The 26,611-nt window shown below is 38.5% G+C and overlaps 1 protein-coding gene across 1 annotated transcript in view; it reads right to left on the bottom strand.

The window, feature by feature from the left end:
• Window positions 20,318–26,611, bottom strand: part of TMC1 (transmembrane channel like 1) — a 134,660-nt gene continuing 128,366 nt past the window's right edge. The window contains exons 19-21 of the mRNA XM_018052767.1: window positions 24,665–24,743; window positions 24,507–24,558; window positions 20,318–20,340 (exon numbers count right to left, since the gene is read on the bottom strand). Coding sequence (XP_017908256.1) covers window positions 20,318–20,340; window positions 24,507–24,558; window positions 24,665–24,743 — 154 coding nt within the window. The remainder of the gene's footprint in view (window positions 20,341–24,506; window positions 24,559–24,664; window positions 24,744–26,611) is intronic.

The following is a 26,611-nucleotide window of genomic DNA, read 5'->3' as shown; positions in this document are numbered from 1 at the left end:
TACCAGATGCATGTCAGGTGGTGTCTTGGGATTCCCAGTGACTTGATTTCAAAGAAAAGTCATCCGCAGGTAGAACACTGTTTATCTATCTGGCTGAAGCTTGCCTTTGTGCCATTTTAGCAGTGAGAAAATGAACCAGATCTGCTAGTTAATGAAATAAAATTCCCCCAAGAAGCAAGGAGTTTGGCCAACTTAAAATGCAAGGCAAGTGATCTTCATGCATTTTAAAATTATTAGGAACAAATGTTAGGGAAAACTGTGCTAACAACGAATTTATGATCTCTACCTTCAATATCCACATAAAGCAAATATAGAGTGAGGACCCAATCTGAATGGACAAGAATTGTCTATTTCACAGATTTCCACAATTAAGGGCTTTCCCTAATTCTGAGAGGATTTCCTCTGTTCGCCACAAATGTGTTCACCCATATTAAAATAATAAGCTCTTTAAAGAATAAGCCCCATGCCCATGTATACATAGGAACTGGTTAAATTTTCCTCAAACACTTTCTAGCTGAGCAAATTTCCTGTTCCACTCTAATTGTGCTGACTGCTAGTTGTCTTTTTAGGTCTATGTTTAAACGTCCCTTAAAAAAAATTTTCCTCAACCTCCTAATTGCTGTTAAGTTTCCTTATTACACTCTGTCTTAAAAGCTGCATATTTTATTCATAGCATTTATAGCAATTTATAATTGTATGGATGTGTATTTATTTGTTTAATGACTCTCTTCCCATTTAATGTTCATTTAATGCCATATGCATCCTTGTATCTTAAGTCTTCAGCACCAGAGTGGAGACTCAGTGCATATTCAGCGAATGAATAATGAATAAATGAGAAGCAGAAATGAGAGTGACCATGTGTTCCCTAAGAGAGGCAAAAAGCAGCCTCTGCTCCCAGTAGGCCTTGGCTATATTTCATTTCTTTTCCAAAAATGTCTGTGATATTCCTTCTTGTGTATTTATAATAGTATTCTCTTTTCTTGAGCCAGCTGGAATGAGTCTCTATTCCTTGCAACACAAGTATCCCAAGTCACAGCCAGAGAATTGTGCACTTTGACATAACAGACAAAGCAAGTATGATAATAACAAGGTAACATTTTAAAAGGAAATGTCAGAGGAAAGTAGTCCCCTTGGTATAGTTTATCTTTGCTTCATCCAATCTGAAAATGAAAACTCTCAACTTTCTAAATTTAACCCTTTAATAAACTACCCTCTAACTCCACCTGGTGGAGACATAGAAACCTGGGGAGACGAACCAATCCAAAGCAGGAGAAAAAAGCACACCTAGTGGATTTCTCAAAAGGAAGACACATACTCATTAAGCCAAATAGATGACCTCTTGGGATGTGTCTTACCCACTTAGAGTCCCTGAGAAGAAATAGGTTGTAATGATAATTTTTGCCTTTTACTCTTGGCTCCCATTTTTGCCCTTCTATGTACTGCAAGGTATTCTGAGTCCAGGGACCTGCATATTCCATTTTTCCAGATACTTGCCAACAAGCTTCTGGTTAATTTCTACCAATGGGGAGTACTGATGGAAGTTCAAAGGGCAGGAATAGAGAAAGGGGGTTTGCTTCCTGTTCTAGAATCTGTTGGTATTTTTCAACAACTAGAGAGCTAACTCTCTATCCTCATCTTTCAGCACATGCAGCAAAGGGTCTTAGCACTGCTGAATAGCAGCCTCTCAGCAGTCCCAGCACCCCTTCATTTGTGGTTTCAACAGTGGCTCAGGCAGGCCCCTTTCTCCATGATCTTGTGTCTTGTAAAACCATTGCCCTCATTTATGTCTTCAGAAGGGTTGTTGATGCTCCCAGCAGCTACTTTGCATAGAGTTACTAGGCATAACTAATTCAAAGAGGCTAAATTAATGTTTTCCTACCCCCACCACCCAGATGTATCCAGGATCTAAGTTTTGGCCTTTAATACTATTATGGACTATAGGGGAACAGGGTCCCTCGGAGAGTAATTCTTTCCAAGCCACAGAGAAGGAAGATGAAAATCTATGTAAATCTCGATTACACTGTTTTTGCCAAAAAAAAATCTCATAACAACAGGACAATGAATTAGTACTGTTTTCCATTTTAAAGTGCACATTATTTCTAGAATCTCAAAAACAAATTTCATAATATTTATAAACTGAACTATCCATAACCAAACAAGGGAAATCCATTATTAGAAAGGATATATCCCAAGTAAGTGACTAAGTTTTGCGTCACTTTGGGTTCTGCAAACTACTAAGAATCAATGTTATCAAGATAGTAAACCCTAGACCTTGGCAAGTCGGAGTATTCTTCTGCTTTGTGGTTTGGAAAGATTATTTCCACCTTAAAGGAGATATAAAAGTCAACATCTCCCCATGTGCTATTCAGTAAGTCATTATTGGTTATCCATTTTAAATAGCAGTGTGTACATGTCAATCCCAAACTCCCTAGCTGTGCCTCCCTTCCCCACTTAACAATCTAATTGGGAAACGAATTAAAAAAAAAATAGATACATGTAAAACTGAATCACTCTGTTGTACCCCTGAAACTAACACAGCATTGTTAGTCAGCTATGCTGCTGCTAAGTCGCTTCAGTCGTGTCCGACTCTGTGCAACTCCATGAACAGCAGCCCACCAGGCTCCTCTGTCCACGGGATTCTCCAGGCGAGAATACTGGAGTGGGTTGCTATTGCTCACGCCAACATAAAACAAAATGGTTAAAAAGTTAGCATCTGGCAAGATCACTACAATCTTGGAACAGTAAAGCTGAAGAGCAAAAATAAGAATATGAATGTAAAATGAAATCATTAGTAGTGTAGTTATATGTTTTCATCATCACATTTGTAACTATTTCAGTTTTACTATAATACTTGTAATTGATATATTTTATGTGTAGATTTTCTGCTCTTCAAATTGTTTAAAGCCTTTAAGAGAATTTTGTATTTCATGTTTTGATTTCCACTAAATATTTAGAAGAGTAAAATTAAATATATTCACAATCATTTAAATATTTGAGATATTTTTAACTGAACTCTGTAAGTACTGATGGATTATCCTTGTAAGTAATATAAAAATATTTAGAGAGATTGTGAGTGTTCAATGTTTAAGTGAATGTTTATAACAAAATGGTTTTAGGTTTAATGAATTAAGCATTAAAAAAAATAAAAGAGAAGGTTGCATTTTCCTTCATGGAGCTAAAGGACCCGTTAACACCTTTGACTCTCTCTGTAAAATGTCACACAGTTAAAGGAGGATGTATTATTCACTGAGGTTGGTGGAAGAATTTGTCAAAACATTTAGTCTCCCCCAGCACCAACACTATGGATACTTAAGAGACCAGGAACATAGCAGGCACGTGGCTTCAGCTATATTCGGCTTTGAATCTAGCCATGCCTTTTGAATTTCTTATTTTTATAGTTTACCTATCATTGTTACATATGCGAAGTAGACATGGCATTGCCCTCATATTATCTAGTGCCATCTTAACTGGGAAAATCTCTCTTACTGAACTTTTAAAATTAAACTGGAAATATATACTTTTAAGACGCTTGTCTCTCCTACTTAATCACTAACTCCTTTAGACATTGTTCTTTGTATATGCAGACTCCAGCACATAGTAAATTGATCAATAAACATTTTTGAATAAATTATTGAGAGGGTAACATTTTGTGAATCCTGGAAATGCTGGAAAGGGAAGACAGAAGCTATTGCTTATGTATTATTGATGGGAAAGTAAACTGATACAACTCTTTGAAACTGAAGTTAGCAATGTCTTATAAACTTGTTCAGATAAGCTTGGACTGACTTTATAGGAATCTGGCCTTAAGTAATAATGAAAAAGAAGCAAAACAACAACAACAAAATTGGAAACAACCTGCATGTTCACTTACGTGGAATTGGTTAAATAAATTATAGTTTATTCATTAGATAGAAAATTAACCCTCCAGTAAAATTACTTATTATGGCATCAGCTCATTTTAAAGGCAGCATTTGGAACAATTATGACATTATAAAACACATGGATTAAAAATTAGAGGAAAATAATATGAAAATTGTAGCAGTGTTAATTCCATCCCCTTTCTGTTTTTCAAATGATAAAATTTGGCTCTGTAAATTGGCCTTATATTTACATTATAATTACTTGAATTTAAAAAAAAATTTTTCCTCTAACTATATATTCAATTGCACGAATCAAACAGAATATACATTTTTAAAAATGTGATGTTTAATCTAGGAACAAACTCTACTTTCAGTTTTTAGCTCATAACAAGCATGAATTTCAGGGCTCCTATTATATACTTTGATATTTTTTTAAACTAGTTTTCTACATATAGTTAAATGTAAGTAGATGTTACAACAGCCTTTGGGAAAATAAAAAGAAAGAGAAAAGAAATACTAAGTTGAAATCACAATGAAATAAGGCTTAGCAAGACTTAAAAATATTATGAAGCATTCCAGCCAGTGACCACCACCATCACAAGAGTGAAGCCATCTTGGGCCTTCCAGCCTAGCCCAGTTATTACTTTCAAACCATGACTACATTTTCAGTCACACGGCAGTTTCCCTCTGAAGAAGAGTCCCTGTAGCAGTCCACAGTGTTTAATGTTCTCATATGATCTTGACAGCAGAGATCATTTGGCACTGCCTCAGCACTACTGGGAGAGGGCAATGGCTCCCCACTCCAGTACTCTTGCCCGGAAAATCCCATGGGCGGAGAAGCCTGGTAGGCTGCAGTCCATGGGGTCGCTAAGAGTCGGACACGTCTGAGCCATTTGACTTTCACTTTTCACTTTCATGCATCGGAGAAGGAAATGGCAACCCACTCATGGATGGTCACATCTTATTAGTCCTGTTCTATTTCTGTTTCTCTGAAAAACATTGATTAATACAGGCAGGACACTTGGATACCAGATACCACCAAATTGACAAATGTTCACTACATTAAAACTTCTCATCATTTTGAACATATTCTTATCCATCTCAATTACACACCTCATTGAAGAGCTATGAATAGAGTAGGATTTACCACTAAAGTATCTCAATAAGTATCTCAGTACCATTAAAGATCTCAATATTTATCCTAAGCTTATTGTTACTCATTCCCTTTCAAATTTCTAGTTTGTAATTTTTAATAAGATAGATGAAAATGCCACAGCTTGCAAAACTGATTTCAACAAAAAACTTAAAATTGTTTCAAAAGGAAATAAGCTTACAGAAAGCAATATGTATTCTTATATCCAACTTGATGCTTTTGACAAGTGAGCAAGTATCAATGCATGTGTTCATTGCATTATCAATGCAAATATCAATGCAATGAAAACAATTTTTGTCATGAAACAAAATCAAGAGTACTGGATAAGGCAACTAATGCTTTGATCTTAGAGTTCAAGAATTTTAACTTGCAAACATTAAGTATATATGGTATAATCTTTACATTTAAAATAATTTTTATTTGACATTTTTGTTTTTATGTCTCCTCTTTCAGTGTTTTCTATAACAAAATATAAATATCAGGTAGAGATGAATCTATTACTAGAACATAAAATTTTTTTCAATATACTGGCTTATAAGAATAATAAAGAAAACCTCTGAACTTTTAGAAAAAACCCTGTGAGAAAAAAGGGGCTTTTGTTTATTATTATGGTCAAACGCTACTTCCTAAGGCCCACTTGACTTCTCATTTCAGGATGTCTGACTCTAGGTGAGTGATCACACCATCGTAGTTATCTGGGTCATTAAGATCTTTTTTCTGTGTATTCTTGCCACCTCTTTTTAATATCTTCTGCTTCTGTTAGGTCCATACCATTTCTGTCCTGTATTGTGCCCATTTTTGCATGAAATGTTTTCTTGGTATATCTGATTTTCTTGAAGAGATCTCTAGTTTTTCCCTTCTACAGTTTTCCTCTATTTCTTTGCACTGATCACTGAGAAAGGCTTTCTTATCTCTCCTTGCTATTCTTTGAAACTTTGCATTTGAAACTCTGCATTCAAATGGTTATATCTTTCCTTTTCTCCTTTGCCTTTTGCTTCTCTTCTTTTCTCAACTATTTGTAAGGCCTCCTCAGACAACCATTTTGCTTTTTTGCATTTCTTTTTTGGGGGGATGGTCTTGATCACTGCCTCCTGTACAATGTCATGAACCTCCATCCATAGTTCTTCAAGCATTCTATCAGACCTAATCCCTTGAATCTATTTCTCACTTCCACTGTATAATTGTAAAGTATTTTATTTAGGTCATACCTGAATGGTCTAGTGGTTTTCCCTACTTTCTTCAATTTAAGTCTGAATTTGGCAATAAGGAGTTCATGATCTGAGCCACAATCAGCTTGTGGTCTTATTTTGCTGACTGTATAGAGCTTCTCCATCTTTGGCTACAAAGAATATAATCAGTCTGATTTCGGTACAGACCATCTGGTCATGTCCACGCGTAGAGTCTTTTCTTGTGTTGTTGGAAGAGGGTGTTTGCTATGACCAGTTCGTTCTCTTGTTAAAACTCTGTTAGCCTTTGCCCTGCCTCGTTCTGTACTCCAAGGCCAAATTTGCCTGTTACACCAGGTATCTCTTGGCTTCCTACTTTTGCATTCCAGTCCCCTATAATGAAAAGGACATCTTATTTGGGTATTAGTTCTAGAAGGTCTCGTAGGTCTTCATAGAACCGTTCAGCTTCTTCAGCTTTAATGGTTGGGGCATACTTAGTGTGATATTGAATGGTTTGCCTTAGAAACAAACAGAGATCATTCTGTCATTTTTGAGATTGCATCCAAGTACTGCATTTCGGACTCTTTTGTCGACTATAAGGGCTACTCCATTTCTTCTAAGAGATTCTTGCCCACAGTAGTAGATATAATGGTCATCTGAGTTAAATTCACCCATTCCAGTCCATTTTTGTTCACTGATTCCTAAAATAGCAATGTTCACTCTTGCCTTCTCTGTTTGACCACTTCCAATTTTCCTTGATTCCAATTTTCCTGAATGGACCTAACATTCCAGGTTCCTATGCAATATTGCTCTTTACAGCATCAAACTTGACTTCCATCACCAGTCATATCCACAACTGGGTGTTGTTTTTGCTTTGGCTCTGTCTCTTCATTCTTTCTGGAGTTATTTCTCCACTGATCTCTGGTAGAAAATTGGGCACCTACTGACCTGGAGAGTTCATCTTTCAGTGGCCTATCTTCTTGCCTTTTCATACTGTTCATTGGGTTCTCAAGGCAAGAATACTGAAGTAGTTTGCCATTCCCTTCTCCAGTGGACCACATTTTGTCAGAACTCTCCACCATGACTCGTCCATCTTGGGTCATTCTACACAGCGTGGCTCATAGTTTCATTGAGTTAGATAAGGCTGTGGTCCATGTGATCAGTTTGGTTAGTTTTCTGTGATTGAGGTTTTCAGTCTGTTTGCCCTCTGATGGAGAAGGATAAGAGGCTTATGGAAGCTTTCTAATGGGAGAGAGTGACTGAGGGGGAAACTGGGTCTTGTTTTGATGGGTGGGGCCATGTTCAATAAATCTTTAATCCAATTTTCTGTTGATACCCAAGGCTGTGTTCCCTCCCTGTTGTTTGACTTGGGGCCAAACTACGGTGGAGGTAATGAAGATAATGGCAACCTCCTTCAAAAGGTCCCATGCACTGCACTGCTGCACTCAGGGCCCCCGATCCTGCAGCAGGCCACCGCCGACACACATCTCCACCGGAGACTCCTGGACACTCACAGGCAAGTCTGGGTCAGTCTCTTGTCGGGCCACTGCTCCTTTCTCCTGGGTCCTGGTATACACAAGGTTCTGTTTGTGCCCTCCAAGAGTCTGTTTCCCCAGTCCTGTGTAAGTTCTGGTAGCTCTATGGCGGGGTTAATGGCGACCTCCTCCAGGAGGTCTTATGCCACACCCAGGTCTGCTGCACCCAGCCTGCCCCTGTGGCATACCACTGCTAACCTGTACCTTTGCAGGAGACACTCAAACACAGTTCTGGCTCAGTCTCTGTGGGTTCTCTGGGTCCTTGTGCACACAAGGTTTGTTTGAGCCCACCGAGCATCTCTGGCAGGTAAGCGGTTTGATTCTAAATGTGATTTTTGCCCCTCGTACCATCTTGCGGGGGCTTCTCCTTTGCCCGTGGATGTGGGGTATCTTTTTTTGGTGGGATCCAACATTCTCCAGTTGATGGTTGTTTAGCAGCAAACTGTAGTTTTGGAGTTCTTGCAGGAGAAGGTGAGTGCATGTCCTTCTACTCTGCCATCTTACACCCCAAATTCACTACTAATTTAAAATATGCAAATAATTTTTAAAAGTACATAATGATATCATTTCAGGAATTCCTGGGAATTCTGAGTCTCCTTTCCCAGACCCTAGAAATATTCATTTGGAAACCCTATAATAATCTAAATCCAGAAATAGTGAAAGCTAGGAGGCACACAGTACACGGGAGACCACATAGACAAGTCCATCACGGCTCCCACCCACCTCATGAAGCAGTGCCTGAGGAGATGATGGGCTGCCACCAGGTGGCAGCAGTGAGCACAAGCGCTTAGTTCTGAAACCCGACAAGGCCAAAGAGAACTTGAGAGGACCCACGTTCAGAAGCCTCTTAGGTTTTTCGTTTTAAACTATCAAGATATTTAACCTGTCAACTGCCTTAATTAACCTATTATGATTATCTTTTCACTTGCTTTTGACTGTTTAACCGAAAAAAAGTATAGTGGTCTCTTGTTTTCAAAGTAGGAAGCATGCCTTAGCTAGAACAGTGGCACATATCTGGCACTCAATAAATAGATGTTAAAAAATTAAAGTGTGACATTAATTAATGAGAGGAACAGAGAATGCTTTTATTCGGAACTGGCATTTTTCCCATAAGTCAAAATTATGCAAAACCAAATTTCCTGTAAAGAAAATGTTGTAATTGAATATTAGATTCTCTCCCATAATCCTAATATACAAACTTTTATAAAATAACTGCACACGATTTTCATCTTTTTAAACTTCAACCAATTGGATGAGTGAAGAATCAGCTTTAATAGGAAGCTTTTAATTTCTTCAGGGATATGGTAAGGATTATCTTAGCTGAAGTAATAGGAGACACAGATGTATTGATTAGTTATAAGGAAAGCAGGTTAAAGTAAATAGTCTTGTTTTCTCATCTTAAATTTACCTGCTCATCCGAACGTAAAATTAGATACAGACGATACTGCATATCTGGCTTCTCTGGTGGCTCATATGGTAGGGAATCTGCCTGCAATGAAGGAGACCTGCGTTCACTACCTGGCTGAGGAAGATCCCCTGGAGAAGGGAATGGCTACCCACTCCAGTATTCTTGCCTGGAGAATTCCATGAACAGAGGAGCCTGGCGGGCTACGGTCCTTGGGGTCGCAGAGAGCCAGACTCGATTAACCGACTTTCACTTTCACACTGCATATACTGTATATAAAAATGAGATCTGATTATTCAAAACTCTATATGGGTTTTTTTTTTGTATGTAAATACATCAGAGTATTTGCCAAGATTAGAAGTATATAACAAAGTCAAGGCCTGTGTTAGCACTGCTAGTCAACAACTAATTCTTAAATTTCATTACACTAAAGATAATTCAGAGCATAATATTAACAATTTAGCTAGGTATTTATTTTTTAAAGTTCTCTTGAACACTGTGAACTATGTCACAGGGACGTCACTTCAATAAGATACGCTCATATCAAATGTCTGCTATAATAATTCCTAGCACATATGGAATTCCATGTGTCAGACCCTGCATGGAGCACTTCACAGACTTCAACTCAACAACATCTTGCTAAGCCTTGTGAAGTACTATGATTCTCCTGGCTTTACTGCGGGGGACACAGGGGAGGAAACCAAGAAAAGAAACAACAAATAAATCACATCTCCATTCAGGGCTTGATGTGTGGGCTGATAAGAGAGGTTCATAGAGACTCTAAGAGAAACAGGGCAGATAAAGCTGGAAACCTATGAAATGACTAGGTTCTAAGCCAGAGTGGCATCTTTGGATACCTAGGCCCATTAGGGCTAACCATTGGTTTTCCTTTGCCAAAAGGAAAGCATATTTCCTGTCTCAAAGAATCCTGGGTTTTTGGTTGTTTTCTTTTCCTTTTTTCTATTTTAAATTTAAATTTGAATTGTAAGTTATAGGACTCTATAGAGTGGTTCCAAACTCTATATTGTTTTTGCTTCTTTACCTCTGCCTTGAGAATACCTCTGCCTTGAGAATGATATAAAAAAGTTAAATTGAATATATAAAGTAAAAACCATAAAATATAAAAATTAGACTGCTAGGCTTTAACATGAGTTTTAGGGGAGTTTGTTGTCTGTTTTTATAGCTAGTGAAATAGTTCTTAACAAAATCAAGCCACATAAGCAATTTTAGCAGGAAGAGGTAACCTAAAATGTCATACGATAATAGTTTCACGTTTTGCATGAATTAATGTTGACTTCAGGTAAAACTTAAAAAAAAAAAAAAGAAGTTTGAGCTCCCTCTTGTGGTAGTTGATGAGAGCTAGAGAATCCCAGGGATGGGGAAGCCTGGTGGGCTGCCATCTATGGGGTTGCACAGAGTCGGACACGACTGAAGCGACTTAGCAGCAGCAGCAGCAGCAGTGAAGGAAAGTACAGATACATCTTAATGAGCCAGGGGAGAAATTGCATTCTTTTCAAAGGAGAAAAAGACCTGAAAAATACTGACAAATGGTTTCTAAATGTGCAGAAGAGGGCTCTTTATCTGAGGGACTGCTAGTATAAGAATATCAGAGCACACCCTTGGACAACATCCTGCCAAGAGATGGAGTGTATGTGTGTATTAATTTGTGCTAATTACTAACATTTAAAATATTTTAGTATGTGCATGAAAGTCCAGGTTTTCAGCTAATCTCTGACAAACCAGAAGATCTGGGAGCCAGAGGTCTGCAATAATTAGCAAGAACTGAATATTCACGCTCCCTAAGTACAGGACAGAGCTCATTTCTCCACGGTCCCACTGGATAACTGTACTTATTGTGCTGTTCTCTTGACTGTTGCTGGCCTCTGGGTTTGAATCCCTGTTAAAGGAGGAAGCTGATGGCAAAAAAGGCTCAGATATGATTGAAAAAGCATAAACCACGAAATAAAAGACCCTTCTGCTTCCCAGCTTTGTCATATCCTGGCTGGATCACTTTAGGGGTGGGGGATGGTCTATATCTTTTAGCCTTTACATTTTCATCACTTTCTATACTCATCCAATCATACTGAGCTTTTATTTTTACTAAATAGAGTAGTTTGTAGAGAAGGTATGGATTATACTCTACAATACTATTTTAAAAGTGATGTTGATTTCTCTAAAACGGGCAAATTATGGTCTCCTCGAACTATCTAAATTCATGGTAATTTAAACACTTTTTGTAGGGCTCCCCTTTATCCCCAAGGGATCTTAAGGAGAAACAAAATTCAAAGAATGTTTTTGTTTGTCCCTTTTTCATCAGTTATGTCTCAACTCCAGTGTCATCTTCTCAGACAAGCTTTCCTGGTTATGTTGCTAAAGCAGCCCTTCCAGCCATTTACCTTATTTTACCGTTTTCCTAGGGCTTCCTAGGTGGCGCTAGTGGTAAAGAACCCACCTGCCAATGCAGGAGACCTAAGAGACGGCTTTGATCCCTTGGTCAGGACGATCTCCTGGCGAAGAGAATGGCAACTCGCTCCAGTCTTCTTGCCTGGGAAATCCCGTGGAGAGAGGAGCCTGGCGAGCTACAGTTCATAGGGTTGCAAAATGTCGGAGGCGACTTAGCACAAACAAGCACCTTTTGCTTAGCCACTATCAGCAGAAGCAGTGGCTGAAACCATGAGTAATGAGTAAATGAGTAAATCCATTTTACCTGCCTTCACTAATGAAGGTCGGTTGACGACTTACACATTCTTCAAGAGGCAGGTAACCTAAACAGGAAGTTTGCGTGTATTGTTTTCCAGAAACTGGCAGTCAGCTGTGTCGTTAGAGCTGAGCTGTTACGATTGGACAGGACCACCCAGCCTTCAGCGGGGCATGTGCCTTTTGACCTGAGCAGGCAGGAAAACTCCACCCCCCAGCATGGAGAGGCCTGTCGCCTTGGTGTCTCAGTGTTTTGTCTTTCTGAGCATTAGGCAAGCGAACCTTTCCGGAACTTTGTTCTTGTTTTAATTTACTCTTTCACTTATTTGGTTCGTTAGTTTGTTTTTGTAATGGTTTCTTGTGTGTTTCCTCCCTGTGGAAGGAGATCTGCTATGTTCAGTGCTGTGTTCTAGAACCTATTCCAGTGACTGACACTAACTGCCCACAGATGCATCGGTGTCTTATGAGGTAGTGTTTCCCAAGCTGTACTGAAGACTGGTTGGTTGTACAGCCTCACCTGCAGTCTCCAAGGAGATTAGAAGAGGAGGGACAAGTGAGCATGTCAGAAGTCCAGCGGATGTTCTCAAGGAAGGCAAAGAGACATCAGCTAGAATCAAGGAGATAAGGATTCACCTTGCTGGGCAGTGCACAAGCTGATGGGGATCACATCTCAGCAGTCAGTCTGACCCGGAACCTAGCACCAAGATTCCTCCTGAAAGGGCTTATTGGATTCACTGAGGAATAGTCGGTATCGCTTGTGACTGACTGAGTTGTTACATGTATTTTTCATAATTTTTTGGATCTGGTTCTAAACTTCAAGATGAGTTTTAGAATTAAATAACTTGGAAAAACGGGAAGAGAGCTAGTGTCTTCATCCCTAGGGCCAAATCTCTCTTATTAATCTTTTGCAGTATATCACAAATCAGTGTGCATATCAACAACAGTAAGAGGCCAATCAAAAGCCATATGGCCAACGTGCTTAAGAAAAATTAACCACAGATGCTTGTCACAGAGTGATAACTTAAATTTTTTTATGATAGGCTCAGGAAATGGTATGACTTAACATTCAACCTTGTCATTGACTCAAGAATATTACTCCTGTATCCCAGAAAACTCTATGATTCCCCATTTATACTCCACTGGCTATAAAGCTCCAGAAAAGACAGCGCAAAAATGACCATGTGTGTTTGTCAGATCTTCCTTCACACCCCGGACAAGACACTGTAAGCATGCTGCCTTCTCTTTGACCTGAAATGTCATTGTTTTTAAGACACTTTGATTTTTAAAAGGTTGTTATTGCTACTTAGCTGAAAATTTTCCCTAGACTTTACCAGCCTTAGGTCCAAAGGAGGTATTTATTAACATTAGGATCCCTAGTATTGTTGCACCCACTTTGGGGGAAATAAACATTAATACTCTGTAAAGGGACACTTGTTTGTTGAGCTATAGTCTATGAACTGATCAGTGAGGCTCATTCACTGTGAAGCTTGCTCTGAACTCTTATTTTGCTCCTCCAGTTCTTCAAACCAGTGCCTGAGAAGTGCCTGTCATGGACGTCTGCCTTGAGGACACCAAAATCCTTTCATGTGGACCATCTCCCCATGCTCCAAAAGCTGCCCTTTGATGATGGTGTCAGAGCAGTGAAATGCTCCGTGCGCTGTGAGCAGAATGTCTCTCTTCCCTTCTGTACGTTATGTGTGCCTTCCAACAACCAACAGAACGTCAAATGTACCCCAGAATCCTCCCTCCACCAACTGGCCCCATCTGATTTTCTGCAGACTCTGTCTCTACAGGACTCTAATTGATTGCCATTCTTCTCCCCAGCTTCCTGAAAGGCAGCTTCCCTCTCCCCATCCAACCCACCAGTGCAAATCATCTACTCCAGATGAGTAGAGGCCACTAGCTCTTACCAACTTATCAGAAACATCCTAGTAGCTCTGAAGCCCAGCTCTGTGTACAATTTAATTGAAACCTTCACTAAAATTTATTCTGTAAACTCAGTTTTTAGAGCAGCACTGTCCAATAGAAATGGAACACAACCACAAGGGCCAGCTATGTGTCATTTAAAATTCAATAGCCACATTAAAGAAAAAGAAACAAATGAAAATAATTTTAGTAACTTTTTTTAATTTAACCAAATACATGCAAAAGAATCATTCCAATAATCGAAATGAAAAAAATTATTAATGATGTATTTTACATTAGTTTTTCATACCATCTTCAAAATCAAAGTGTACTCTATATTCACAGCACAATTTAGTCTTATGTTTCAAGTTCTCAATAGTCACATGTGGCTAGTGGTTACCATATTGGGTCTCTCAGCTTTATAGCACAAGAAAGAATTTTGAAAATTTTGAAATATTTTGCAAATGAGACTTTACAAGGTTACATGATTTCCAACAAGTCAGACAGCTAACCAGCAGCAGCGACATGGCTAGAACCCCGAGATCCTGATGCTCAATCATATGCATTTTTCTTCATTTAGTGCTGCTTATCTTAAATTTGTCAAGCCACTCTATTACTAAAACAGTTCTATCTAAAAAATAACTAAGAATGTGGCAAAATAATTTGGACCGTTGTTTTTGTTGGTCTGTAAAAGATTTGGTTTCTCCAACTGAATAAAATCTTCCTTGCAATTGTTTTTTGATATCGCCTTGAATTAAATCAATGAATATCTCATTTTTAAACTCGAACATGAGTAAACTTTTCAAAAGAAAATATTTGACAAAAAAGGAGAATGAGAGGTAATATTTATCCAGCTTTTAACTAGGTGCTAAATGATGTGCTACATGCTAAACGGTGCTCAGTGATTTTCAGCTTCATCTCATGTAATCCCTGCAGCAATCTGAGTGGAAACAATTATCTGTCTAAAGATGAGATAATTTGAAGGCTAGTGGGTGGAGGAGCCTGGTGGGCTGCAGTCCGTGGGGTCGCTAAGAGTTGGACACGACTGAGCGACTTCACTTTTGCTTTTCACTTTCATGCATTGGAGAAGGAAATGGCAACCCACTCAAGTGTTCTTGCCTGGAGAATCCCAGGGGCAGGGGAGCCTGGTGGGCTGCTGTCTATGGGGTCACACAGAGTCGGACATGACTGAAGCGACTTAGCAGCGGCAGCAGCGGCAGTGAAGATAAGTAAGTAGCCTGAGTCAGAAAACCAATAATGATTACCAAAAAATTACATGGCCATTGGGTGACACTCTTCAAAACAAAACTTAAGCCTTGGCCTGGAATCCCAGGCTTGTACTCTTTCCCTCCACCACCCAGCACCCACAATTATTTAGTTGTCTGTGGACTTGATGTACATGGAACCTTTTCTGTGACACAGATCCAAAGACTGAGTGTTTCCACTAGCCCTTATCTACTGTTTCCCTGGAGACAAACATTTCCCATGGAATCAATTTATTCCATGTTCCACTGAGATCAGTTGTAATTCCAGCTCTTGAACCCTTTTGCACCAGGTTAATTTTCACCTGCTGTTGGGTTATTCCATCATATTCCACTACAAATGTATTTAATTCTGAAGTCAATCCCCTAAACACCTTACCCTTCAGGCCTGTTAATCTACCATCTTTTTCAGGGTTATCCTCTCATCACTCATAACAATATAAGATGTCATCATGCATAAAATGTTTCTTAATTAATGTCATTCAATTTGACCTGCCTTAACACATAGAGTCATTTCTAAAAATTTATAATAAATCCACTTCCTCCATTTATTTCCATTATCAAGTCATGTGGGAAATATTTGATCCCAAAAGAAAAAAAAAGCACTTTAGGATTTTAAAATTTTAAAATACTCACTGTTCCTGTTGACTCACAGTCCTTATGTATTTAGCCCATGTATATAATTCCTGAAATACTTGTTACGTCTATAAGGCATATAGACATCTGCCCTCTAATTTATAAGCACATCTGCATTACGTACATGTGTATGTGCTCAGTTGCATCCAACTCTTTTGTGATTCCATAGACTGGAGACCACCAGGCTCCTCTGTCCATGGAAGTTTACAGGCAAGAATATTGGAGTGGGTTGTCATTTCCTTCTCAAGGGATCTTCCCAACCCAAGGATCAAACCCATGTCTCTTGTGTCTCCTGCATTGGCAGGCGGATTCTTTACCACTGTGCCACCTGCATTGCAGATTGCTAATTCCATGTGCCTGGATTACTTAAAAGAACAAATAAGTGGGTATTTAGAGACCCAACAAAGCAGAATTTTTTTTTTTCCCAGAAAGAAACATCTTCTAAATGACTTTCAGGAGTCAGAAAGCATGACTTCAGCATGCTTGAAAGTTTAGAGTTTTAAGAGTAATATTTTTTTTTAATTTAAAATTAGATATTAGGGATCACCATTAACATTTCATTTTTCCATTCATAAAAATAATGTGACCTTCACAAATTCTCATTTTAACAGTGTTCTTAATTTTTTCCCAGAGTTCAGATGTACAATCGAGCAGAAAAAAAGCATCTGAAATGGTTACCAATAATTAACTGGCAAATTGGTGACTGTGCTTTCCTGTCTGAAGCATTAAATGATCTCTTAATTACTCTTTACAGTTCATCCTTATCACTCCCTTAGTGTAATGTGTTGGCTGGTATGGAATATTTTTGTTTACAAATGAAAGCTAACACATAAGATGGACTGTAATAAGGGGTCTTATATTGTCTGCTGCTAAGTCCCTTCAGTCGTGTCCGACTCTGTGCAACCCAATGGATGGCAGCCCACCAGGCTCCCCCATCCCTGGGATTCTCCAGGCAAGAACACTGGAGTGGGTTGCCATTTCCTTCTCCAATGCATGCAAGTGAAAAGGGAAAGTGAAGTCGCTCAGTTGTGTCCGACTCTTCGCTACCCGATGGATTGCAGCCTACCAGGCTCCTCTGTCCATGGGATTTTCCAGGCAAGAGTACTGGAGTGGGGTGCCATTGCCTTCTCTGCTTATATTATCTAGACCTTTTAAATCCACTTTTATCCACAGATAAGAGACTGCTCTTAATAGTGGCTTTGATGTTGAGAAAGTAATCAATGAACCTAATCAGTTATTTTCAGGCAATTTATGGAGAGTTACCATTTTAGAGTCTTACAAGGAGCATGGGTATTTCTAATCCACTTTCAAGATGCTATTTTCCCCTTAAAATTCTTAGGGAAATCTTCAGAGGGTCAGTTGGGGATTTCAGAACTTAAATCACCTTCTGAATTTAAGCTGGATATATTTGAATGTCATGATCCACTTGACATGATCGATTACTAATCTGCTATGTTATGGAATATTCTATAACTTCATTTGGACTTAGGGAGTTTCTGTTAGTTTACATATGATGCACAATGAGTGATCCAGAAATTTAAAAATGTCCTGAAGTAATTTTTGTGACACGGAAAAATGTTAAATAAGAAAACAGGATAAAAACTAAATACATCTTGCAATTCAAAATATTTTATCAAGTCTGTGTGTGTGCATGAATCTGAGAAAAAAAATACACCAAATGTTAACAGAAGTTATTCTGGCTGCTGGAATTAAGGGTTCTTTTGCTTTTTACATTTTATTAAAATTTTCTAAATTTGCTTTAATGAAAATGTACCACTACTATAGGTTTTTAAATGACCAAGGATTTGTATGAAAACTTCTGGGTGTATAGGAAGATGTGTGTTATATAACATTTAAGTTCCCAGGAGAGATCAAGTATTTCAGGTCCAAAGTTTCACAGACATATTGTTCCATTATTCATAATTCCTAAGTCACTAGGACCCATTCTGATAAAGGCAGCTGTACCATCCAAGGCAATTCATGACAAGAGAACTTTGAGAAAAAGAGCTTAAGAACTCTTGTAACCATCCTATAATGCTGTTTCCTTCTCTCACTGGTTGTAAAAACAGGTTTGGAAGTGGCATTCCCTCTTTTAGATGCTTGTCCATGTGACAGGATGGGAATATTGAATATTTTCAGCAGCTCTCTGGAAACTGAAAGAACTAAAATTTCTTAAAAATGTTTAATTTAAATCGGGTAGATACTTAGGTTGGAGAAGGTGATGGCAACCCACTCCAGTACTCTCGCCTAGAAAATCCCATGGACGGAGGAGCCTGGTGGGCTGTAGTCCATGGGGTTGCTAAGAGTTGGGACACGAATGAGCGACTTCACTTTCACTTTTCACTTTCATGCACTGGAGAAGGAAATGGCAACCCACTCCAGTGTTCTTGCCTGGACAATCCCAGGGATGGGAGAGCCTGGTGGGCTTCCGTCTATGGGGTCGCACAGAGTCGGACACAACTGGAGCAACTTAGCAGCAGCAGCAGATACTTAGGTGCTATAAAAACCTAACATAGTTTTTAATTTATAGAAAGACTGGAAGTCAGCATGTCGTGTCCTAATGCTTCTTACACCACGAGCACTTGTTTGGAAAATACATTGCCTTTATTTTTTTGGTTTATTTTGTTTTGTTTTTGTTTTTTTATTTTTACTTTATTTTACTTTACAATACTGTATTGGTTTTGCCATACATTGACATGAATCCACCACGGGTGTACATGCGATCCCAAACATGAACCCAATACATTGCCTTTAGAAGGGTTTCCCTTGTGGCTCAGATGGTAAAGCATCTGCCTACAATGTGGGTTACCTGAGTTCGATCCCTGGGTTGGGAAGATCCCCTGGGGAAGGAAATGGCAACCCACTCCAGTACGCTTGCCTGAAAAATCCTATGGACCAAGAAGCTTCATAGGCTACAGTCGGACATGACTGAGTGACTAACACACTTAGAAGATGAAGCCCTTTGGGGACAATTTGTCGTCTCGTATCATCTTCCTTATGAAGCAGATCAAGACAGGGAGTTTCATCCATATTGTAAACTTGGCAACATGTGTAAGTCAATTATCTAATCTTATTACTACACAGTACAAAAGTAATCCAAGTAGAAATAAGCACTAGCTTTATTTACTCATCTGCATTATAATCTGAGATAATAAATTCAGCCCATCAACAGAATTCCATTTTGTACAGCATAGTAAAGTTTTTCATACAGATAACAGAAAGTTCTTTTCACAATGTTATTGCTATAAGTTAAATTGATTCAATTTAATTAACAAGCATTTATTCAGTGCCTACCTGTGCACAGCACTATAACAGGCAAACAAAAATTAGAAGATATGATCCCTGCTCACAGGGAGTGTACAATCTGGATAGGAAAGATGATTCATGCATATAATTTTTTAAAATTACAAATTACAGAAAAATCAGTAGAATAACAAACTCTAAGTTAAAGACAGGTGAGTCCAAAGGGAGCCTATAAAGAGAGTTATATGATTGGTAATGGAGGCTAGTCAGGCAAATTTGACCAGAGGAAGTACTCTTGAATCTGGTTTGATGGAAGTGATGAGCACATGGATTGGCAGAACAGAGTGCTCACTCTATGGCCAGGAGGAAAAACTCAAAGAGAGAGTAACACAAAATTAGTAAATCAATTGTAGGGAACGGCAGGCAAGTTGGCTTAGCTGGGGATGGGGTAGGGGTGGTGGTGGAGACACTGAGTTAAGAGATTTAATTGAAGTCATGAAACAAAGTTGGCTGAGTGCATTGATTGTCACTAGTCAAAGTCAATTTAAATTTTAACAAGGTAATAATGTTTAAACATAGGTATAAATCACCCCCCTATAATAGTATGTGTTTTCCTAACCTTAACAAAAAATCAAAGAAAAGGTATAGAATTTTAGACTCCAAACTCAGGAGATATGATCATTGGAGGTCATGATCAGACTGTGATGGAATAGTACTCACTTGATGGTATCATTTTTCTTTTAACTCACAAAGTTATATTTAAAGTAAAGTAAGACTCATATATCTCCTCAAGGTGTCAAGACCTTCAACCCAGTGTTGATCAGGCCCCTAATTCACTTGGGACTTTTCTTCTAAAAAGCCCATTCCTTCTCATAGTGAATCTAGCAAAAACAAAAAGGTTTTGGGTATGCATTTGTGGAGGAACCATGGATGAGGAGACAGAATGAAAAGGGAAAACAAGATAATTTCAAAAAAAATGAGTTAATGAATGATTATAATGAATACTTCATCAAGATATTTCTGAATTTAGAAAAAAAAAAAGGTGAAATATCCCCATTTCCAGACTAAGAAAACTAAGGCAGAAGAAATGTATAAAATGAAAGTCCATATGAGCAAAGGGTTTTTAAATTAACTCAGCAAGTAAGCTAGTGATCCATACTGCAGGATCACACACACTTTTAAACTCAATTCATTAAATAAAATGTCAGGAGAGTGGTTCAGGGGAGAAAGTGGTGGTGGGGGAACAAATCATTAATTTGGAAGAAGGTAGAGACCTTGTTTTTTTAGTTAGGACAAGTGATGCCTTGATTGATCAGTGAGACCTTGATAATCCATCAGGTTTAGAACAGGGTAGAATCAACTCTTCATGCTTTGTCCTCTGGGCCTTCATGAAAGTCACTGACTTAGAAATGCATGATGAGGAATACTTCTGGGCCTCCAGAATATCCATGAAAATTACTGGCCACCAGCAGCTGCAGCTATTCAAATTAATTAAATAAATAAGAGACAGAAAGAAACAGAGAAAGAAGATAAAGAAGAGATAAGGAAAAATTCATTTCAGTGTACATAATTGTTCTGAATGAGATGGCTTAAAAATCTGTATCTTCCAAATGTGCTCCATGTTGCCATAATATCTTTTGCCACATATCTCTATATTTCTTATTTTATAAAATCTGCACAAATTCTAAAGACAAGAGAATAAAAGTTCTCTTTTGGTAACATTTATTCGTTCATTACTGCTTATGTAAGTAATATAGAAATGTATTCCTTTCAAATTTTTCCCAGTAAAAGAATTCCTCATTGTACAGTAGATATTTAGTAGGTATTTATTGAGTGACTGATACATAAAGTCCTATGTTAAGTCCTGAGGAAACAACTATAAATTATATAGTCTCTGTCTTCACAAAGGTTATACACATTTTTAAACAAATTATGAAAAAATATCAGAAAAAAAGCATGCAATAACATCATGTCACTATTTAAAAGAATAAAGAAAATATGCCTTAGCTAGAATTCAGATCTTAGAAGTTAGAACATTTTGTCAATTATACCTCAATAGAGCTAAAAAAAAATGCAGTTAAGAAACAAGTAGCAGAATGCAAAAAAAAAAAAAAAAAAAAAGCACACAAAACATAAGACAAATATAATCCAAGGACATGGCATTGGAAGTTGCTACATCCACATATGCCACCATGAAGGTTGGCCAACATAATAGGAATGTAGTATTGAAAGACCCACAGGAAATGGGGCTCAGTCCTGATTGCTTCTAAACTTGGGGTAAAATGTGACTGGAAGTATTACATTACACACTCCTGTTCATTTGTGTGAACTAATACATTTCTTTTCTACTTAAGATAATCTGGGTTGAGGTTTTTTATTATTAATATTATTAATTTTGAGGGAGATAGGGGACTGGAATGCAAAAGCACGAAGTCAAGAAACACCTGGAGTAACAGGCAAATTTGGCCTTGGAATGCGGAATGAAGCTGGGCAAAGACTAATAGAGTTTTCCCAAGAAAATGCACTGGTCATAGCAAACACCCTCTTCCAACAACACAAGAGAAGACGCTACACATGGACATCACAAGATGGTCAACACTGAAATCAGATTGATTATATTCTTTGCAGCCAAAGATGGAGAAGCTCTATACAGTCACAAAAACAAGGCCAGGAGCTGACTGTGGCTCAGATCATGAACTCCTTACTACCAAATTCAGACTTAAATTGAAGAAAGTAGGGAAAACCGCTAGAACATTCAGGTATGACCTAAATCAAATCCCTTATGATTATACAGTGGAAGTGAAAAATAGATTTAAGGGCCTACATCTGATAGATAGAGTGCCTGATGAACTATGGAATGAGGTTCATGACATTGTACAGGAGACAGGGATCAAGACCATCCCCATGGAAAAGAAATGCAAAGAAAGCAAAATGGCTGTCTGGGGAGGCCTTACAAATAGCTGCGAAAAGAAGAGAAGCGAAAAACAAAGGAGAAAAGGAAAGATATAAGCATCTGAATGCAGAGTTCCAGAGAATAGCAAGAAGAGATAAGAAAGCCTTCTTCAGCAATCAATGCAAAGAAATAGAGGAAAAGAACAGAATGGGAAAGACTAGAGAGCTCTTCAAGAAAATTAGATACCAAGGGAACCATCTTTCATGCAAAGATGGGCTCGATAAAGGACAGAAATGGTATGGACCTAATAGAAGCAAGCAGAAGATATTAAGAAGAGGTGGCAAAAATACACAGAAGAACTGTACAAAAAAGATCTTCACGACCCGGATAATCAAGATGGTGTGATCACTCACCTAGAGCCAGACATCCTGGAATGTGAAGTCAAGTGGGCCTTAGAAAGCATCCCTACGAACAAAGCTAGTGGAGGTGATGGCATTCCAGCTGAGCTATTTCAAATCCTGAAAGATGATGCTGTCAAAGTATTGCACTCAATATGCCAGTAAATTTGGAAAACTCAGCAGTGGCCACAGGACTGGAAAAGGTCACTTTTCATTCCAATCCCAAAGAAAGGCAATGCCAAAGAATGCTCAGACTACTGCACAATTGCACTCATCTCACATGCTAGTAAAGTAATGCTCAAAATTCTCCAAGCCAGGCTTCAGCAATATGTGAACTGTGAACTTCCTGATGTTCAACCTGGTTTTAGAAAAGGCAGAGGAACCAGAGATCAAATTGCCAACATCTGCTGGATCATGGAAAAAGCAAGAGAGTTCCAGAAAAACATCTATTTTTGCTTTATCGACTATGCCAAAGTCTTTGACTGTGTGGATCAGAATAAACTGTAGAAAATTCTGAGAGAGATTGGAATACCAGACCATCTGACTTGCCTCTTGAGAAATCTGTATGCAGGTCAGAAAGCAACAGTTAGAACTGGACATGGAACAACAGACTGGTTCCAAATAGGAAAAGGAGTACGTCAAGGCTGTATATTGTCAACCTGCTTATTTAACTTATATGCAGAGTACATCATGAGAAACGCTGGACTGGAAAAAACACAAGCTGGAATCAAGATTGCCGGGAGAAATATCAATAACCTCAGATATGCAGATGAAACCACCCTTATGGCAGAAAGTGAAGAGGAACTAAAAAGCCCTTTGATGAAAGTGAAAGAGGAGAGTGAACAAGTTGGCTTAAAGCTCAACATTCAGAAAATGAAGATCATGGCATCTGGTCCCCTCACTTCATGGGAAATAGATGGGGAAACAGTAGAAACAGTGTCAGACTTAATTTTTTGGGGCTCCAAAATCACTGCAGATGGTGACTTCAGCCATGAAATTAAAAGACGCTTACTCCTTGGAAGAAAAGTTATGACCAACCTAGATAGCATATTGAAAAGCAGAGACATTACTTTACCGACTAAGGTCCATTTAGTCAAGGCTATGGTTTTTCCAGTAGTCATGTATGGATATGAGAGTTGCACTGTGAAGAAGGCTGAGGGCCGAAGAATGGATGCTTTTGAACTGTGGTGTTGGAGAAGACTCTTGAGAGTCCCTTGGACTGCAAGGAGATCCAGCCAGTCCATTCTGAAGGAGATCAGCCCTGGGATTTCTTTGGAAGGAATGATGCTAAAGCTGAAACCCCAGTACTTTGGCCACCTCATGCAAAGAGTTGACTCATTGGAAAAGACTCTGATGCTTGGAGGGATTGGGGGCAGGAGGAGGAGGGGACGACAGAGGATGAGATGGCTGGATGGCATCACTGACTCAATGGACGTGAGTCTGAGTGAACTCTGGGAGTTGGTGATGGACAGGGAGGCCTGGCGTGCTGCGATTCATGGGGTCGCAAAGAGTCGGACACGACTGAGCAACTGAACTGAACTGAACTGAACTGAGGAGTCCTAGTAATATAAAGAGTTTTAGAATTAGAAATGAGGGAAGAGTTAGAAAAGATTTTCAAAAAATTCATCACTTTTCCATGTATTAAGCAAAACATATCAGTAATTTTGGCAAATAGTTTAAAAATTAAGAAAGATAGCACTAAGTCATGTCTGACTCTCTGTGACCCCATGAACTCTAGCCTACCAGGGTCCTCTGTCCATAGGATTCTCCAGGTAAGAATGGGTTGCCATTTCCTGCTCTAGAGTATCTCCCTGACCCAGGAATCAAACCTAGGTCTCCAGCATTGCAGGCAGATTCTTTAACAACTGAGCTACACAGGAAGTTAAAAGTTGAAGAGGTTAAAAAGTAAAAGAGGTTAATGAATTAGAGAACGCTCTGGGAAATCAATAATGATGAGTCTAGAGGATTCTCTTAGTATCTTTCCAACGTGTCCATCTATGTACAAAAATGGTCAAAATGGGCAGGAGAGATTGTATATCTGTCTCTGCTATTTGTATAACTATATGGATGTTTCCTTCATCTTCCATCAATTAGTAAAAGCCCTTTTCTATCACTCATGCTACTTTTATGTTCCTGAATTTTTCTTTGTCTTTTCTTTCTCCCACTGGAAAATAACTGAACCCTGGATATGAAGCCTGAAAGGGCTGAAAAGGTGGACTGTAAAGAGTATAAGATGACTTGCTGTGGCAATAATGCCTCTCTGCACCAAATGCCCCATTTTGAGAGGGGAAAAAAAAAGGAAGAGTATATTGTTTATAGGGGAAAAAGAATGCAAACATAGCAGAGCTCAAACCTGCTCGCGCAGCTGCCATTTTCTTGTTTCGCATTTTGTTCTCCAAAGCTTGCTAGCAATAAAAAATAGTGAAAAAGAAGAACATGAGATTTCCTGGTGTTTTCTACAACTTGACATGAATGAAGACAAATATTTCTCTGAAATATATTGTATCCTACCTGTTTCATCTTCTTTTTTAGATCCAAATTTGCTGCCTTCTGGCCCTTTGCAGTAGCATTGAGATAATAGATGGTCAAACTAAGTTCAAAAAATAAAATAAAATGCATGGTATTTTTCAGTTCCTCAAGATTCTGCTTAAATTTACATTACTTAAATCATAGAATATTGGCCCTAGAGTGACTTTAAGATATTTTCTACTTCGAACTTCTATGATGTAGATAAAAGACTGAAGTAGAGAGAGGTGAAGAAGCATGTTCAGAACTACACAGTGACTAGGCTGGATCTAGGAAGTGGCACCTAAGGCTCCTCCTTCACAGCCCAGGGCATTCTGTCTGATATACCTTACTGCCGAATTTTAGCTGTTCCTTGGAAATGTAGTAATATCATTTTATGTTATAATTGAAAACAGCATTTTAAATCGATACCAATGGCATCCAAGGGAAGAGGAAATCTCCTGAAGCTTAAGGAATGTGTAGAATAAAAAGGAGACTGACTCTCCACTTTAAATTCCCTCCTTGGGCTTTTACAACTAACACTATAATCCTCAGTCATAGTTAATTAACATGGCCTTTTTATCCACAGGATGTGTTGCTTGCGTTTCTCTCTCCTTCAAAAGAAAATGTCTCAGAAAAGAATAGTCTTGGCATATAAGTGACATTTACATTTCTCAAAAGAGCAAATTCCAGCCAAACATTTTTGCAAAAATAAACACATTCATCTTCACTTAAAGCAAAATAAACAAAGGAAAAAATGCAGTGTAAAAAAAAAGGTAACAGGCATTGCCCTTTATTGCAAATAACTGGATATCGAACACATTGCCTCTACTCCAACATGTCAGATCATAACCTTTATGAACCATCTGCTGCTAGCATCACAGTTATTGATATCGTTTCTGCTGGGTTTATTTCTTATACAAGTGTTGGGAGTTTGAATGATGTTATATACCTGAAAGCACCTGGTGTAATATCTGGGATGAAGTAGGTGCTTAATATATGTGTGTGTGTGTATTACAAGAATTTTCTTAGAAAAGTGTCTGGATTTGGAGAAAGAACTCAAAGACCTCACAAATCATTTGCAGACTGTAATTCTCTATTCATTCATCACTTTTTCTGTCTTGAGATACACCTTCAGTGAGGAATACTCGTAGATCATTTTTAGTCTCCAAAGGAATGAAACTGCCTGCAGAGAATTAGCTTAAACTCAGTTACCCCAAAACCATCCAAGCTGATTGAATATGATTCACTGGGGAAATTAAAAATGCTTGTAAACATTCTCTAATTAAAGGTAATAAAAAGCCAAACCAATTTTATGGACACCATTAAGTATTGAAGATGAGATCTTAGTATCTGAAACATCAAATCAACAATAAACTGAAATTCAGGTTTAAAATCAGAACGTCAGAACTAAAATCAACCTTGTGGGACATCTATTTGATCTTACATCCTTCCGATTTCCATTTAGACAGCCTATATCAGGGGTTGTCAAACTATGGCCTCCAGGGCAAATCTGACTCCCAGCCTGTTATGTATAACCCATGACCCAAGATTGGTTTTTATATTTTAAAATAGTTATAGAAGTATTTAAATAACATCCTCAACTTTGCCTCTTGGATCACAAAGTCTGAGGTACCTGCTATTAATATCTTGACCCTTTAAGGAAAAGTGTGCTGACCATGGGTGTAGAACATCTCAGATAAGTGGCTTCCAACTCTCATGAGCATAATCATTTAGCCTGAACCAGGTGTTCGGTGCTAAATAAGTAGAGGGTGGGGAGGTGGGGAATAAGAAGACATGAGCTTGAATTTTACTTATTAGCTGTTTGATTTGGGACACATCTTCCATGTGCTTTCAATAATATGATTAATGTGGCCAACTTCTTAAGGTTATTGTGGAAATTAAATGTGTTAATATATGGATCGTGCCTGGAACAAGGGCAGTGTTCATTCC

Source organism: Capra hircus, chromosome 8 (genome assembly GCF_001704415.2).
Source record: "Capra hircus breed San Clemente chromosome 8, ASM170441v1, whole genome shotgun sequence".
In the NCBI taxonomy this organism is placed as follows: Eukaryota; Metazoa; Chordata; class Mammalia; order Artiodactyla; family Bovidae; genus Capra; species Capra hircus.
This window is presented reverse-complemented; position numbering and strand designations above follow the sequence as displayed.